At 44.0% G+C, this 18737-nt stretch overlaps 2 protein-coding genes across 4 annotated transcripts; both read right to left on the reverse strand.

Annotated features, from left to right (window-relative positions):
- Window positions 1-643: 643 nt before the first annotated feature.
- Window positions 644-1870, reverse strand: LOC149630081 (uncharacterized). 2 transcript variants are annotated; one of them, XM_089851258.1, is made up of 2 exons: window positions 988-1870; window positions 644-918 (listed from the first exon to the last, which is right to left on the reverse strand). In XM_089851258.1, the coding sequence occupies exons 1-2, from the start codon at window positions 1853-1855 to the stop codon at window positions 719-721; spliced, it is 1068 nt and encodes a 355-aa protein (XP_089707384.1). In that variant the 5' UTR covers window positions 1856-1870; the 3' UTR covers window positions 644-718. The 2 variants fall into 2 exon arrangements, with proteins under 2 accessions (XP_089707384.1, XP_089707385.1); XM_089851259.1 differs by having other exon boundaries at window positions 644-1624; window positions 1699-1809.
- A 5811-nt stretch (window positions 1871-7681) lies between these two features.
- LOC149630082 (uncharacterized) lies at window positions 7682-8928 on the reverse strand. 2 transcript variants are annotated; one of them, XR_016374182.1, is made up of 4 exons: window positions 8679-8928; window positions 8499-8611; window positions 7857-8425; window positions 7682-7785 (listed from the first exon to the last, which is right to left on the reverse strand). XR_016374182.1 is itself a non-coding variant. In XM_089851298.1 (3 exons), the coding sequence occupies exons 1-3, from the start codon at window positions 8755-8757 to the stop codon at window positions 8288-8290; spliced, it is 330 nt and encodes a 109-aa protein (XP_089707424.1). In that variant the 5' UTR covers window positions 8758-8928; the 3' UTR covers window positions 7720-8287. The 2 variants fall into 2 exon arrangements, 1 of the variants encoding a protein (XP_089707424.1); XM_089851298.1 differs by having other exon boundaries at window positions 7720-8425.
- Window positions 8929-18737: the final 9809 nt, after the last annotated feature.

The following is an 18737-nucleotide window of genomic DNA, read 5'->3' on the forward strand; positions in this document are numbered from 1 at the left end:
TCCTTTTTCTTTCTTGTTAAGTCCTAAATGTAAAGCAAGTTGTTGAAAGAAGCTGCAAGATCTTCCTCCCGTTCTGCCAGTAGTAAGGAATCAAACTCCTCCTCTTCCGAATCTTCTTCATTATTGTAAGACGGTTGATCGCCGTCGTCTTCTTCCTTCTGGGTCGATCTCCATTTTTGGTTATCCATAGGGTTTTGACCGTGGGCCATTATTATAGGGTTTATTAATTAATACAACAATAGATCTTATGTTAAACAATCAATAACAATACTAATTTTAATTGCAGTCAATGATGAAGTTTAATTAAGTGAATGATAATTAAATTGGGTAAAACTGCGTTATTAATCAACGAGAGAGCCGGGGCTTAATATCCCGCGTGGGGGCCGTTGAAATCTCACCGGTAACAACAACAATGTTTAGGGACAAAACCGAGGCTTAAGGCCTAACATGTTTCGAGTCTTTCGAGCCCCACGTTGGGCGCCAATTATGTAACCCTCAATAGAATATTTAAATGAAAGGGAATATCTTCCCGAGGGCCATAAAATAAATTAAGGACAACTTACAGTTTAATCCAAATTCAACAACAATTTTATTTCAGTTAACTGATATAGGGATAAACCCGTAACCGAACTGGTATTGTTATTGTTATTGTTGAAGGGGGTGACGCGTCGCCGCGTCGAGCACCGATACCAAAGGTATATTGTGCGCCCCGAGCTGGTTAGACTGCGAAGAGTCCTGTCGCCTCGATGAATCGGAGAATCCGATTGGCCGAGACAGTAGAGAACTGGTTAGGTTCCATAGTATGCATGTCAAAATGCTCGAACCTCATGGCCGCGAGGTGGTCGCAGCTACAGAGGATATGGGAGGAGGTTTCTTCTACCTCTCGGCAGAACCTACAGAGTGGGTCATCGACGATGCCTAACAAGTGCAGGTGTCTATTCAGCCGGCAGTGACCAGTGAGGAAACTAGTAACCAGCCTAATTTTACTTTTGGTAAGGGCAAGCAGTTCCTTTGCCCTAGTAATGGAGGGACCCAGGATGAATTCCTTGGCTTGTCTCTGTCCATCCATGTCAAGCCAGAGCTGCAGTTGAAGTGCAGACATCCGGTAGTGAATCTTCTGGCGAATTATGCCATGCGGGATGGGAACCGCAGGCTCAGGTCCGAAGAACTTCGCCTCAGCCCCCCTTTTGGCATACATATCAGCCCTCTCATTGCCCAGGTATCCGCAGTGTCCTGGCACCCACAGCAATTGAACCTTGTTGCGGGCAGCCAGAGAACCCAGCAAATCCAGACAACTGAGGACTAGTCTTGAGTCAACAAGGCACTGATCCAGTGCCATGAGGGCGGCCTGACTATCCGAATAAATCTGAATCGTCCGTCCGCGGTAGTTTTTCTTGATGCAGAAATCCGCGCATAAACAAATGGCCATGATTTCCGCTTGGAAAACACTGGCAAAGTTGCCGAGGCTCTCGTGAAAACCAAACTTCTTGGTCAAGCAGTAGACCCCGGCACCAGCTCCAGAGTCCGTCTTTGAGCCGTCCGTGAACCAGACGGACTCCCCCCCAGTTCCGAGGACCGGGGTGGTCTCCCAATCAGTGCGACTCGGAAAGTGCACGCTGAAGGGCTTGTCAAAATGATATGATACAACCGACTTATCTGAGACCATTACAAGTGATGGCTCGAGTCTGCTGTACTCACTGAAGAGCTTAGTGTGACTGAAGTCCCAGTGCTTGGGCTTCCACCAGCCGTGGTTGTTGAGCCTACAGGCTCCCATAATAGCTTCCTGCTCAATAAAGAGGTGTAGAGGAAGCATATTCAGAAGGATCTCCAGAGAGGCTGTGGGGGTAGTCCTCATGGACCCCGTGATGCCGATGCACGCCAGCCTTTGAAGCTTGCGTAGTTCATCTTGGGCCGTTTTAAGGCGAACCCTGGACCACCAGACAAGAGCTCCATAGGAGACTACCGGCCTGATGATCCTAGTATAAATCCAGTTCACGACACTAGGGCTTAAGCCCCAGGATTTGCTAACTGAACTTCTTAAACGCCAGAATAAAATTTTGGCCTTCTTGATGCTAAGATCAAGATGGGATTTCCAAGTAAGCTTGGCATCAAAGGTCACGCCAAGGTATTTGACCTCGGTGGACTTCGTCAGAACCTGTCCAAAGAAGGAAATATCATTGAAGAGTTCATTGGTCCTCTTCCGGGTAAACGGTATAAGGACAGTCTTGTTGGGATTGACGGTGAGGTTAACTTCCCTACACCATTCCTCAACAACATGCAAGGCAGTTTTCATCAGTGCAGCGATAGTTGCAGGGAACCTCCCTGTAACAATCACAGCGATGTCATCCGCATAGCCAAAGCAGTGACACCCCCCTCCCCGAGTCGACCCAGCAGCTCATCCACCACCAGGCACCAAAGAAGAGGGGAAAGAACCCCTCCCTGTGGACAGCCACGGTCGGTGGAGATCTCCAGGGATTCCCCGAGAAGAGACGCCGTCACCCTGCGATTCGTGAGCATGGAGTGTATCCAACGACACAGAGTGTCGTCAATACCAAACCGCTCCGCAGCGCGAAGAATAACTTCACTAGAGACCCTATCAAAGGCCCCCTCAATGCCGAGGAAGATGGCCAAGGACATCTCCTTGAACTCGATGGCCCTGTCAAGGCAGTTCATAATGCCATGGAGCGCCGTCTCCGTGGATTTGCCTTTCTGATAGGCAAACTGAGCAGTGGACAGGGGAGTATGGGAGAGAACTCCATCTCGCAAAAACCTGTCCACCAGTTTCTCTAAAATCTTTAGGAAGAAAGAGGTAAGGCAGATCGGCCTAAATGCCTTGGCCTCAAGATAGCTCGTCTTCCCATGTTTGGGAATAAAGATAACCTTCGAGCGCTTCCAGATATCCGGAATATGCGCCAGAGCAATGCAGGCCCTAAATATCCTGCACAAATAGGGGCCAATGGCGTCTATACCTTCCTGAAGGAGGGCAGGAAAGACGCCATCTGGGCCAGGGGACTTATAGGGCTGAAACGAATTAACAGCCCACTTAAGCCTGGAGTAAGTAACTATCTTATTGGCAATGCCCCAGTCCGCCCTGTGTGCTCTCCGAAAGTGCACGGGGAGAGCTTCAGTGCATGTGGGGACAAAAACCTTGGAGTCCGGAAAGTGTACCTTAAGCATATGCTTTAGGGTATCAGTCCCTGATTTGGTAAACTCACCTTCTGCCACCTTAATGGTGCTGAGCTGGTGAGTGTTGTCATGAGCCAGGATCCTCATGATCTTGGCAGAAGCGGGGGCATCGGAGATGCTACCGCAGAAGTCCCTCCAGGAGTTCCTCTTAGCCTCCCGGATGGCTTTATTATACTTGTTGAGGGTCTGTCTATAAATAGTCCAGTCCCCAGTCCTCTTGGCTCTGTTAAAGAGTTTACGAGTGAGCTTGCGAAGCTTGCCAAGTTCCGTACTCCACCAAGGAACGAGCCTTGGCCGGCTGGCAGGCTTCGCTGGACAGTTATGGTGGTAGGAATTGATAATGGCTTGTTGCATGAGATCAACAGCCAAATCAAATTCCAGCACCGAGGTAAGTTTGGGAGCATTACCTCTGAGTAGGAGGCAGAGTTCCTCCCTGTAGCCGGACCAATCGGTCCGACGGGGGTTGCGCAGTTCCGTCTTAACCGAGGTTGACTTGACCGCGACCGAGAAGCAGATGTGCCTATGGTCTGAGAGAGATGGTTCATCAGACACATGCCAGTTAGATACCGACAGACTGATATTGTCTGTGGCAAGGGTCACATCAATGACCTCCTTTCTGTTTGAGGTAACGAAGGTCGGTTCATTGTGCCTATTGAGAATATGCAGGTTCGTGCCGACCAGATATTCAAGTAGGTCATCACCACGTTTGTTGCAGTCGCTGCTGCCCCACGTGACATGATGAGCATTGGCATCGCAGCCTAGAATGAGCCTGTCCCCCTGCCGCTCACAGTGGTCGACAAGAGTGGCAACCTCCTGTGGTGGGGGGGAGTCCGTGGCATCATGGGCAAAATAAGCAGACGCTATGATAAGGCCAGTTGCCTCTCCAAAAGAGGAGGGCAATACCCTAATCACAGCAGTATCCCTACTGAGGTAGTTCGGAAGCGGAAGGGTGTCGAGACCCTTCCTTGTCAGAACACACGCCCTGGGGATGGGTGAGGTAAAATCATAAGAAATGTTACCTGCATTCTTTAAACCAAGGATTTTACCATTATGGATCCAAGGTTCCTGAATGAGGGCCACGTCCAGGCCCTCTAAGGCAAACCTCCGGCAAAGAACTGCCGAGGCTGCTTTGCAGTGATGCAGGTTAATCTGGATCACCTTAATGCTCATGCCACAGAAAGAGAGACGGCCCTAGCTACCGCTTGGCAGCAGCTTGGAGTCCCGATCCAGGACCGGTATCTCCTTCGCCACCGCCAGCAGCAACCCCGGCCTCCATCCCCATCCCAGTGTTAGGAGCGGAAGACTTCTCGGTATCAGAGTCCTTCAAAAAGTCAGACTCTGTCCCGAGGTCTATGTCCGAGCCATCTGGAAAGGATGGCTCTAAATTAATTTCAGCAATATTTGCTGCCAGCTCCCCACTCACGCTGGCTACAGTGTCTCCTTCTTCATCAGAAGCCTCGGAGACCTTCTGGAGAGGGTCATGCGGTGCGTTCAGGACTTTAAAAGTCCCGACATCGACACCAGTGAGACCCTCAAAACCGGCCTCCTTGATGGCCTCCATGGAGGAGCTATCAATAAGGAATATCCAGCGTCTGGTGCTCTTCTCATCGAACGACTTCAGGCACCGCCAACAGTCGGTCAAAAACCTTCCGTTGTAGGCCTTAAGTCGCCGTAGAAGAGCCGCCGGATCTGTGGTGCGACGGTCCTTGGTACGGAAGGACACCTTGAACGGCTTCGGGAGTTCACAGGCTTTCATCACTGAAAGCCGTGTTCCCCCTATGGCACGCTCATTGTGGTGCAACACCTTCACGAGCCATTCACCGGTCGCAGAATCTCCACATGAATAAATCATGGCCCCAGCCATGATGTGGAAATTTAGGGGACGCGGCAACGAGCTTCCCGAGGATAGCTCAGCGTCCAGTGCGTCGAGTATAGCGGCCTGGATGGGAACGACGTCCACATCCGTGACCGCATTAGTAGGATAGCCATCTTTAACGATGGCCATCTTGACAATGCTGGCGACGTCGCAGTAAGACTTAGTCTTCTTTGGCGCCGCCGCTTGTGAGCTAGGCGAGGGATCAGAGTCCTCCGTCCTAGCTCTCTTCCCAGAAAAGGTGGTAGCTTCTCTTGCACCAGGCGTAGAGTCCGTACCCAAGACGTTATTCCCAGCACCCGAAGGTACAGGAGTTCCATCTCGGCCCGTATCTCTTACACCCAGTGCAGAGTTCTGGCCACCTTGGAGGGCTTGTTTTCTTCGGCGGTTGGCCTTTCGCCTCCTATTAGCCTCACTCAACTTGGTAGAACCCAGCTGAGGAGCAGGAAGCGATTTTTGGCTTTCCGCCGATTGAGGGTGGGTGCTGCCGGAGGCAGCAACTCGCCCAGAAGCAGGTTGGGAGTTGCCTCCTTCCCTGTGAGTAGGCTGGGTCCCGGTAGAGCCGGCTCCATGCCCAGGTTTGTTTTTGGTTTTGGTTTTTGTAGTTGTAGTCTCCATAAAGGTCCCACGAGTAATGAGGCAAATAAGAAGTCACCACCCGGTAGTCCTCATCCCGGGTGGAAGGCTAGTTACAACGGGGTTTCGCCTGGTACCCCGAGGGGATCGTTCGAGATACCGTAGATTAACTTCCCCGGTACCACACAGCCCTCAGCACGATACCTGCACACCTTGGCTTGGGAAGGGCGCGTATCAACTCAGCCCACAAAACGCAGTGGTTAGCCAGCTCTCACCACCGAGGAGGTGTGATACATCGCACTGTTGAGGACCCAAGCTGGCGGCCGCACAAGCGAAAAGGACGGAGAGCAACAAAGCAAGGGGGGGAAGTAAGCGCGCCATCCAGCTTGCGTCCTCAACTTCGAGAACCGAACTGGTATACAAAAGTCGATCCGTCTTAGGAGAAATCATAAACAGAACTAATTAGCAAAACTAAATTATCCTAGATCACATGTGAGGAAGGGGGAGTGGCTTCTGACATGGAGACTAGATATGCCCTGCCAGAACCCAAGGGGGTCTCGATCGCAAATCCAAATTTTAAATAATTCGAGGCGCATCGTCTGCAACGCTCTTGTGACGTCCCGAGATGTTCTTTTTAGGCGCCAGTAATGAAATTCTCTATTACAGGACACAGCAGCCGTATTCAGCTGAAAACTCACTAATACGACCACGCCCCCTCGGCGTATTAGTGCGTCACGTGATATCCGGTTATCAAGTTAGGCTCACTAGCGCCACAAACGGAGAGTAGAACAGCACCATAAATGGCGGGATATTTGAAGTTTTGAACTCAACCTTGAGCAATCGCAGCGCCACAAGCGGTGAGGATAGCAGCACATTTGACGCTTGTGGCGCTATAGGTTTCATCTTAGCTCTGGGAAGCATATTACATTAAGTTTACAGCGGGAACAGTAAGATTTATTTATTGTCGCATATACATAATAAAAGTACACTCTTTAATATCAGTTAAGAGTATTAATTATGGCGCAGATAGCTAACTACATAGCGATTGCTGTCGTTTTCGATGACGAGCGATATCTCCGACAGAGGCGTAATGCGTTCTTGTTACCAGAGGAGTTATTTCTTTCACAGTATCGTTTGGATATTTTAAGTGTGCGCGCCTTATGCCTAGCTCTTAGGCCGCAATTGGAAAAAGACCATGACCGTGGTGTGGATGTTATTGGGGTGGAGGATGAAGTGCTCGTAACACTGCTGTTTTATGGCTCGGGGACCTTTCAGCACGCTCTGGCCAGCAACTACGAACACGGCATGAGTCAGGCGTCAGTCAGTCGTAGTATTGAACGGGTCAAAAATGCCATAATTAATGTCAAAAGTGATTTGATATCGTTTCCAACAGATGAGGCGTCAGTAAGGTCTATGAAGGTATGAATTTACTCAGATATTAGCTTTCCCAAGGAACGTTTATTTATAGTAATTGTTACGATCATAGGCGTCTTTTATGGCCACCTGCAGCTTACCAAACGTTATTGGAGCAATTGATTGTACGCATGTTCCAATCAAAGGCCCTTCACCAAACAGTAATGCGTACAGGAACAGAAAGGGGACATTCTCCATTAACGTTCAACTTGTGAGACATTTTGCTTTATTCATAACAAATCTGTTTGAATTAAAATGTTTCGTTTACAATAGGTCAGCGACAACGACTTGCGCATCATGAATGTAGCGGCTCGATGGCCTGGTAGCGTTCATGACTCATTCATCTGGCGAAATAGCAGGCTGTTTGAGGCATTTGTGGAAGTGGACATGCCCCATGGTTACCTTCTTGGTGATGGAGGCTACCCCTTACAACCGTGGCTCATGGTGCCAGTATACCGCCCACAAACGCCGGCAGAGGTGGAATTTAACACCCGGCATATTCGTGGTAGGTTGTGCATTATTTCCTTGTGTGGCCGGTAATAGTTTTTTCTGTGAATTTATGTTTGTTTATATAGGACGAAACGTCATCGAGCGCCTTAACGGCGTCCTCAAGTCACGGTTTCGTTGCCTTGCTGGCTCAGGAGGCAAATTATGCTACCATCCGGACAAAGTGTGCCGCATTATAACAGCTTGTTGCATTCTTCACAACATGTGTTTGGCGAATAAGATACCCTTGCCTGAGGATAATGGTATGTGAGATTGCTTGTTACTTTCTTTGCATACTCCTCATCAGTAGAACAATATGTACCTCTTTCGTAGAAGATGGTGCTGTCGAGAATGACGCAGTTGTCGCAATGCAGGTCGACGATGATGCCCCTGCGAATGGGCAGGCTGCAGCGGCTGGTTATCGTGTCCTGCAACACCTCATAAACATCTGCGAAAACCAGTTATAATTCATTTTAACAGGAAGGTGTGTTTCAACGTGAAGCTTTATCAATGTCTAATTACATGGATGTGTTTGTAAGATACTGACACCTATATTTTGTAGGCATTGAGGTGTGCAGTAGGAAAGGGGGCCTGCCATCAAAACTCCCCGACTCGATTGCGACCGCAGTAGGCAAAGGGACCTGCGTCATCAAAACTCCCCGACCCGATTGCGACCGCAGTAGGCAACGGGACCTGCGTCATCAAAACTCCCCGACCCGATTACGACCGCAGTAGGCAACGGGACCTGCGTCATCAAAACTCCCCGACCCGATTACGACCGCAGTAGGCAAGAGGGCCTGCGTCATCAAAACTCCTCATGGGAAACGACGTGTGGCTACCTCCAAGTGGTGTTTCCCGGGTAACGCAAAGTGCCACACATGACCGCATACCCTGCACAATGACGGTATTGATTAATGCTTGCTTGAATTGATGACACGTTGGTAGAATAATAAATTATTTGTACTAATCGATAGATGGTAGTCATGGCGCAAGTGTGATGGAGAAGACGCAGAATCATAATGATGCATCGTATACTTCTGTGTGTGACGCAACTTGCGGTCATCGTTCTTGTCATATCTTTGGATAGGAATTCACGTCATTGACCACTTTACAATTGTTGAGCATGCCTTTCTGACAAGCGTACCAATGGTGCCTACAAGTGGTTCAGTAAAACACGTACTATCACAGTACCTTGCTTGAGAAAGACATATAATTAACGTCATGAAGCATGAAAGTACTGTGAATGTCCAGTATCATTTGAAAAGAGTATCCGCTGTCATCGCTGTTCATTACAAAACGCTTCAAAGTTAATTGCAAGAAAATGTAGTCAAATATTTATTACGGTTGAAATTTGAACTGGTTTTGGGATTTGTGAAACCGTTGGATCATGTTGGATTAATGGTTGACTTTGGAAAGTCGTCTCATGTCAATATGTTATATTTCGGATTAAAATATATTAAACATACTCTTCGCTTTTTTTGTTGTTTTACGCATTTCAGTATTTGACCATTCTCTTGAGATTGTTCATACTGACCCACATGACTTTCTACAATTTCAAGGGCATATTCAACTTCTATGTACATTTTTGGCCCACCACAAACCCTGCACGGGGATCATTCTTAAAAGAGCAATATGTTATATGAGCTATTATCAGTAGTAAAATTATTTACATTCCACAAATAACTAATGAAAAAACCCCTGCAATGTCGTTTGAAATGGTTGTATAAAGGAAGATCCATAGTACTGCGCCATCTACCCTCTTATTTATTACTGACATTAGTGTTAAATTGGCATTATACAAGCAGAACACATTCATTCTTTAACTTGACTCTGAACTGTTAAGTTGACACAATGAAACGTTCGAACGTAGGTAGAGCTAGAACTCGTAAACCTAACTTCAGTGATAAGGAGTTAGGCGTGTTATGTACCATGTTGGAAACACGACGGGACTTGGTGCAAAATGAACATGGTATGTCAACCGTCGACCGAAATTTACAATGGGCAATGGTGGCCGAAGCAGTCAGTCGGGTTGGAGTTGCAGAGCGCACTGTGGAGGAGGTCAAAACAAAATATAAGGCCAAGAAGTCGGAAGTTCGCCATAAGGCCTCTGAAATAGGCAAGTCACAGAGGAAGACTGGAGGGGGCGGACCTGACACCGTGGCATTAAGCACGCTGGAAAAACGTTTCCTAGCAATGGCCGATCCCCAAACATACGAGGGGATCCAGGGGGGGTTTGGAACTTGGCCCTCGTTCCCAGAAACCAACCCTCGACATACCACAGAAAATGTAAGTATCACATGCAACAGTGATTTATTTGTTAATGCGTAATAATAAAACAACATGCATTCCCAGAAGTACCAAGGAAACACCAAGTGAACTGGAAGAGTTCATCGCATCATTTGATATGACATCATTTGACACGGACACAGGTATGTGTTTATTGTAATACAATATAAAAACCATGTGGTGGTGTGGAGAACCGTACTTATGATAAAAAACCCAAAATTCCGCAGTCTTAGAAAATGCCCCCGAGTCTGCCACCATTGGTTGCCCACCCGAGCCGCTGGCTGGTGGCAGCAACAGTCAGCCGTCAACTTCAGGCGCCAACCCTAGCTCTTCCTCGCGTGTGGAACTTGCAGGTAGTGCGTCTGACGGCCAACAACCTTTGAGAAAAAAAGGTAAGAGTGAGCCCCAAAAACCGAGCTACAGTGCCCATACCACTGTAAAGGAGAGGCCGTCATTTTTGTATTAACGTTTGACAACAATGTTTAACCTTCAAAAACCATTCCAACGTAAATAATTTGCACATCTTTCAGCGAAGAAAGCAACTCCAACAAAACCATTATCTCTAAAAGAGAGGTTGGTGGAGAATGCCGAAAAGGTCGGGTCAGACCAAAACGCATTTCAGGACGCGGTGATTGAAAGGCTTGATCATCTGACAAGTCTTCAAGAACGCCAAACTGTGGTCATGGAAAGGGCGTTGGGAATGGCGGAAGCTGGAAAATGCACAGTTATGTGAACCATCCTGTAAGAAACACCAATTATTATCTATGTTTAGAAGTTGCTCACGTGCATGTCCTGTAGGGTTTGCACATGAAGAACGCCGCAGTCTGTTTTGAACCTGCAGTAGGAAAGGGGGCCTGAGTAATCAAAACACCCCGACTCGATTGCGACCGCAGTAGGCAAAGGGACCTGCGTCATCAAAACTCCCCGACCCGATTGCGACCGCAGTAGGCAAAGGGACCTGCGTCATCAAAACTCCCCGACCCGATTGCGACCGCAGTAGGCAAAGGGACCTGCGTCATCAAAACTCCCCGACTCAATCAGCGACTGCAGTAGGCAAGGGGGCCTGCATCAACAAAACTCCCCATGGGAAACAACGTGTGGCCACCTCCAAGTGGTGTTTCTCGGGTGACGCTAAGTGCCACACATGGCGTGTACTGCTACTCCTGAGACAAATCGGTATGACGCTCTCATTATGGTTAGACATTGTAATAACAAGAAACTAACACATTTCACGCCTTCTTCATAAAATATATTTTAGCTTCCCATTGTAGTAACGCAATTAGCGACATATTCAATGTATGCCCATAACTGGTGTCAGCAGAAGTCGCAAAGAAGGTAACTACACTTATCTTACGGACATGCTTTTGACATGTGTATATGTACTTGTGTCTGGCTGATAAATGTTTCTCGAGAGAGTAGCAATTGCACAGTTTGGCCATGCAATGCTTCTACTTGTATCTGTTTCGCCACGGACCACACTTCATCGAGTTCGGCTTTTGAACATAACCGCTGTCATCACAAACCATGTCACCCTTCCTTATATGTTGAAACGTGAAGATGTGAGTTTGTTCGCATCTGTGCTTGCCGGAGAATGTTGTTGCGAATTAAATATGGTTATTCTCATTATACGTCGTTTCTGATCAAGGTTCATAAAATAGTTCTTATCTGCCTCGAGCTTTTGTTCCTTTGCACAAAGCAAGCCCTTAGTCGCCTTACTCTAGTGGTAACCCATAGTAATGTCATTACACGAGTTGTACAATTTAAGTTGACTTTAAAGGGATATAATTCAATAAATAGCATTCGTTGTTATTATGAATTTGTTTCAATTTTATTTTATTACCGAAATCCGATTAACCCCGCTTAAACCACGTGCTTAAACGAACTCCCGACTCACTAATATGAGAATGTTAAGAGCAGACGCTTGTGGAGGTGTTGCCACGACGGAGAGGCCAACGCCACCATTTCTCATATATTTTACCTCCAAATTCGTCATATTCCGGCGTATGGTGCTCTTAACCTCCCCGCTGTAGGCGTTGCCGTTGCTGAAGAGAGGTTTACAAAATCCACCAATAACATCTTCCTTGTTATTAGTGTTCGTCTACGTCACAGCACGTGACGGGTTTAGGAAAAAATTACATTATCGTCAACACTAATCTTGAGTACTACGCATGCGCACTTCGCACCACCTCGTGCGGCGTCTGGCGGCGACTAGAGCATAGGTCTCCAATCATTGCCGTTGGATTAACATTGCCGGATATCATGTGACCCACTAATACGCCGAGGGGGTGTGGTCGTATTAGTGAGTTTTCAGCTGAATACGGCTGCAAATTACCATCAACGACCAAATAGAGCTGGGAGTATCGAGGATTTTCAGTATCGGTACCGGTATCGAGTATTAAACATTCTACCCAGTATCGGAATCGGTATCGAAGACTTAAATACTCGATACTTTTTGGTATTTTTTTAAAAGTGCCGAAAGCGCCACCTTATTTACTAAATAACACTATTAGGAAACATTTTGGTTGTAAAACTATAAGAAAACATTTTCATACCTAATTCTTTAAAAAACCCTAATCATTCTCAAAACAATTTTTTCTAATGAAATATCTGTGAATGAAATTTTGTGTCTGAGTCTGAAAAACTGGTACAGATTCAAAATTTGTAGCCACTAACGAAGCACCACTTACCTTAAGTTACCTATAGTCAATTTTCCCTTGGCCGATATTTTTCCTAAATTTTTCTACCACCGAGGACATATTTAAAACTAATAGTTCATTAAAATAATTCAAAATATAACCGCTAATTGAATCAACCAAGCCTTCTAAGATCCTAAGCATGCCAAAAACTCGAAAGTGTGCTCATCGTGAAACTGATTTTGTGAAGATCAACATGTATCAGCTGTCTGTTTGTACGAAATAAATTCTTATAACACAAAATATTACTTGGTAATTTAATTGCCCAATTGATTACGTAAATAATAAAAAATCTTACTTTGTCACAAAAAATCAGTTATTTTTTTACAAAATTAGAAAAACTTTGGAATTGAGATCAACTTTAAATCACAGTAAATACACTTTTGTAAATTATAATAATATCGGTTCAGCTCACCAAATGAAAACACAACTTTGTATCATTCAATTTAAATAGTAATGTTAGTAGTTAGTAGAACTAATATTTTGGTCACTAAAAACAGGTATTTTTTGTCACAAAAAATTAGAAAAACATGTATTGAGATCAACTTTAAATCACAGAAAATACACTTTTGTATCATAATTATATCGGTTGAGCTAACCAACTGAAAATAAAACTTTGTATCATTCAATTTTAATAGTAATGTTAGTAATAAACTGACTACAAAGTACAAACCAAAGACTTTCATGAAATTATCAAGTTTATCTTTAGTTTTATGAAATGTTGTAACATGGCTGCCAGAATTCTTGGAGCTTCCACTCCTTGGTTCTGGCCAAGGTTCGTAAAGAAAAGCGCTATAACAGGTTGCCTCGATCGGCTGTTTTTTCGATCGTGTTTTTCGGGCTAATAAAACCGCGCACTCGCTTTTCTCTCGTGACTAGTGATCGTACGGGGAACCCGAACCCGACCCGGGAAGTCGGGGATCCCCGGCTTTTTCCAACCCGACCCGACCCGACCCGGCCAGTCAATTTTGAAGTCGGGTTAAAAAAAATTCGGGGTGGGCCCGTAGTAGAGGGTAAGTTATTATTTACGGTCGCGCTTTGTGTTGCAGTAGATAGGAACTCGAATCTGAGTAGGGCGAGCTTGAATATTTAATTTTTTTCTGTCTCGAGGCTTCGAAAGCCAGTAGAAAACTGATATATTTCGGCAATTTCATGGTCGTCCGTCAAACGCCAATGTATTAATTGTGTGTTAAGTTGCGAGCAATTGATTTCAAAATTGAAAAAGTGGTAGAAGAGTTTCACGAGTACCAGAAACCCCATTCAGCCACTGCCAAGGGCAAGGACAATTTGGAAACTTTACAGATGGAAGACGCACCTGTTCTGGGACAATTAGTTACCCCAATCCCTTCCACGACGTTATATCAGATAGCAATGATATGGCAGAATCGCCTACTATTGGATTCATTAAAGCAGTGATAACTTGGAACTAAATTACAGAAAATAAATTCCTTACATTACATAGTACATAGCTACTATGTATAATTTTTTAGAATATGTTAATTCCATTTATATTATTAAAAAGGAAACCCCGACCCGACCCGACCCGATTTTCCGGGTTTTTTTTCGCAACCCGACCCGGAACCCGACCCGACAAAAATCTCACCCCGTACGATCACTACTCGTGACGTCACGAAATGAACTTTTCCGTTTTGGACTCATGCTGTCGTCGCGGCGGCCGTGTTTACTTCTCTAAGAAATAGAGATTAAAAGATAAAAGGTTGGTTAATTTTTACTATATTTAATTAATATTGTTCGTTTAATAGTGTATTATAACGTTAGCTGGACTATTTTATTAGTTTTGGTGGTGTTTTTCAGTTATTGGGGATTTGGGGTTGACAGTTTGATTATTGAAATTAAGCCTCGGGTTATGGTTTATTAGAAATAAAAGCGAGGGTTTATGATGGATTGTTTATTTAGGTAATTTATTATGCCTGGAGGAATGAAATGTGCAGTTTTGGGGTGCTTAAATAAGTACAGAAACACCTCACAGTGTTCAAGTAACTCTGTCTCATATTTCACGTTCCCGAAAGACAGTAAATTGAGAAGGATATGGCCGAAAGTGTGAATGTTTACAGCACGTTTTAAGTGGTTATAATTAAATAAACTCTCTACATTAAGTTTTCCCATGTATTTGTTGCACCAAAACAAATAAAAAACATTTTAACTATAAATAACAGTCTAAGAGTGCATTTACTTTACAAAAACAATTCTAGACATTTTTAAGGATTAATCTAGAGTTTTCTGTGTTGAGAGAGCATGAGGAGAAACTTTCATTACTCTTTCAATAAAGACTTATTCCCAGAAGTTTTACCCACTGAAATCAAATTCCCTGACTTTGCTGAAATTTTTAAAATTCCCTGACTTTTCCCTGTACTTTTCGGCTCATTTTCAAATTCCCTGACTTTTCCAGATTTTCCAGGATTTCCAGGTACTGTTGCAACCCTGTATAAGGTCAAGTACTCCTAGACCTAATGGTCAAAATCAAAAGAATCCTATGAAAGAAAACTGTGATAATACTCTAGTTCAAGCAGATTTACGTGATTTTAGTGTACACGAAGAAGGGGGAATAGAAGTTTTAGAGGGATGGATAGCGAAGAAGTTTCATAAAGTGTATCCCGATTTAAATTTAAGATGTAAAACTTCAGTGTCTGATCACTCATATGCGGTACCATCTTGGGCTTCCCAATTATCTTTTGGTGGCTTTGTTGTCCCCTCTACAGAGTTTCTAAATTATGTTAAAGCCTTTGAGACTGTTTTTACTAATTTCCACGATAAGGGAGATAAAGAGAAGCCATCCATATCAAATGAGAAAGGAATTGTATCAACTGTTACAGATAAAATATGTGATATTTATTCAAATTTCCCAAGAGCCATAGTTAGAGGATTCGTAAAAATGCGTACCCTAATTAGAATAAAATTTTTGAATGAATTATCTGTGGAAGATGACTTACATAGAAAAAGAACTAAAAAAACTAAAAAGTTTATTACTTAGGGATCTTATTAGTTCTAGTCTTGACAATACAAATATCTCTTGACAAACTGAAATGTGTTTAAAAATATATTTAAGTGAATTTATTAAAAAAACTCATCTTTTCATGTGTACCACTGAAAAACCTACGCGCTGTTTAAATACTTAGTAATTGATTTTTGGTTTTGGAGTCTACAAGGAAACTCCGATACTTGACAACAACTCCAGCACTAGACTGCAGCTCCGGTTCTTGGTAGCCCCACACGGACACCAGTCTGTACTTACTGGCTTCCAAACACCACCATCACCTGGTATTTTGTATATCCCACAGGGACACCATTCTGTACTTACTGGCTTCTAAACACCACCATCATCTGGAATTTCGTCCATCCCACATGAACACCAGTCTGTACTAACTGGCTTCTAAACACCACCAACATCTCGTCTTTTATCCATCCCACATGGACACCAGACTGTACGTACTGGTTTCTAAACACCACCATCTTCTGGTCTTTTGTTTATCCTAGTGATTTAAACCAAAAACAGTTATCTGATTTGTAATCCGAACAGATCACATATTTTTGCTTGACTTCTGCTATCAGTTAAACAATTGAAAGCAATTTTTACTTCAGATCAGATGCATCTTTCAGATACACATTCGGATCACATAGTATCTGAGGAGAAAACGATGTTGTATACATTAGAAACAGATATCTGTGGCATCGGACGTAGTTTCGAATTAATAATCTTTCAACAATTTAAGTGCTTGGAATGTATTCAAAACGCATACTTAAAAAAACAACTAGACATATTGTATATTTGTTGTGGGTTGGATGTCGAAGGAAACATTTACTTGGTACAAGTAGATACGTGAGACGGCAATTTGCCGTCCGTAAATTACCGTTAATTAACCAAATTTCCGAAAATTTATAAGGGTAAGAATTATGAAACATTTTTGAAATTTTTGGAAGTTCACTAGCCATCCAGAGACTAAAACAATGTCCCTTTTTACTTCGGAGTCCTGTTTTCCTCGTTGCGACTGTTCAAATAGTTGTTCACACACACTCATGATGTTAGTCACTTCAGAAGTGTTTACTTGAAAGCAGAGGCAATTATTCATACGCACATGTTGCTCTTTTATTTGGATCAAGGGCTCATATCGCAATAAAAGTTAATTTTACATTTAAATGATCAACCATTTCTGTATTTACTTCCATAAGGGCTCGCTTGGCTCCAGTCCACACTAGATATCTTTATGTCAATATCACAATATAAAGGCCACTTCTGCCGTCTTGGAAGCAAAATCGTGTAAAGCAGCATTTTGATGACGTTGCTGACGGAGCCGGTCAAAAATACATCGTTGCTTTTTACCTCCCTCGCAATGACCAGCCTCTTCTTTCATACCCACCCCTCCCGTCTCGAGGAAGGGTGTCATGGACTTTGACAACCAAAAAGTACCCTGTTCTCTATTTCTGCTTCTAAAATTACATGAATCTCTGTATCTCTGTCTTGAATAACTAATTGAAGGTTTTCATGTGTACTGGTATGGCTGTATATATAATCAGTGTATAAAGTTAAACACGGATGTCTGTAAAATAATAAAGATATCTGAACATATAGAGCTAGGTCGGATGAAAATCATCACCTTATCGGATCAGATTTAATAACTGAAAGTAAATACGACGTTCAATGAACTGCTGACGATGTTACGGGAAAGATATCGCAATCAGATGTCATAAAATAAGAAATAGTTCATAATTTGTCATAAAAGAAGAAAAAGTTCATAATTTGAAGCACTAGTCCATTCCACATAGACACAAGTCTTACATACTGGCTTCTAAACACCACCATCATCTAGTCTTTTGTCCATCCGACAAGGACACTAGTCTGTACATACTGGATTCTATCTCCATCATTATCATTAAGTTTAAGACATACGCGGCGATCGACTAGGGTTACGAGAAAGTGGAGACAATGAATAGAAAGTTAAGCCTTGGCGAAAATCCTAGTAATCTAAAATGTGAGTAAATTTAGTATCAAATTTATTTTGTTCCCGTAAGATTCAATTCTAAAAATCCAAAAATTAAATCGAGTGCGGGCCCCGGGGAAAATGACCGAATTGCCCCATCCTCTCGACGGCCCGGCATTCCCATACCATCTTTGTTTACCAATTCCACCCATAGATTTAAAGGCCGACTTCCAGAGAAAAGGGTTCTGGCGAACTAAAAACCAAGCATGAACCTACAATGAAGCGACCGAGCCAATTTTCGAAGCCCCGCTTTGGTAAAAGTTGCAGCGGGTTTTAGCTAACTGAAAGCCGTGCAATGTGGTTCTAGCGAACTGAAAATACACAATAGAAATCCTTTTAAATTTATTTCCTCTCGAATTTTTGCTTTCCTCTGAAGGAATTTCTCTACTGTGTATCTTCAGTTCGCTAGATCCACATTGCCCGGCTTTCAGTTAGCCAGAACCCTTCCATCTTTTGACCCAGCGGGGATTCGAAAATCGGCACGGTCGCTTCATTGTTAGTCTCGATGCTCGGTTTTCAGTTCGCTACAAACTTTTTCGTTGGAAGTTGGCCTTTAAGAGAGGATGAGGAGAAACTTTCACCATTCTTTCAATAAAGACTTATCCCCAGAAATTTTACCCACCTAAATAAAATTCCCTGACTTTTCCCTGACCTCTTTGGCCCGTTTTCAAATTCCCTGACTTTTCCAGGTTTTCCCTGACCCGTGGCAACCCTGTTTAAATATAAATTGAACATAAAAAACATAATTTTAAAATAATATTAAAGGAAATGTCACGGGTTATTGTGTAATTCCGGGAGTAAGATAAGGGACTAGAAGTATCGAGCTAACCTAATTCCTCACTTGGCGAAAGCGAATATACTTGATAAAACACCAACAGTTGGCCCTCTGGTATCAGTTTCTGAATTTTCCCTCACTCCAATGAGAGTCTCGAATCTCTCGATGCTCGGTCTTTAGTCTGAAGGTCTCTCGCTCGCCCGTCGCCAAAATATTTCTTCCGAGAATTTGGCGCAAAAACTTACAATGGACTGACTGACAGCTATTATAGCCGTGAATCTCGCGTGCTAGAGTAACAGGAGGATGAGCTAGAAGACGGTACTGTTAGCTTAGCCAGTTAGTAATTAGGCTTCAAGAAACTAAGTGAGATGAACAGCGGTAGTGGCACCTATGTTATATTGCCATATATAGTCTAATACAGTCAAAGGCAGAGGGCTGCCCTTATTCTGTGG

The sequence above is a fragment of the Phalangium opilio genome, unplaced genomic scaffold, assembly GCF_054372755.1.
Source record: "Phalangium opilio isolate 3A_F unplaced genomic scaffold, DU_Popi_V2 ptg000103l_1, whole genome shotgun sequence".
NCBI lineage: Eukaryota > Metazoa > Arthropoda > Arachnida > Opiliones > Phalangiidae > Phalangium > Phalangium opilio.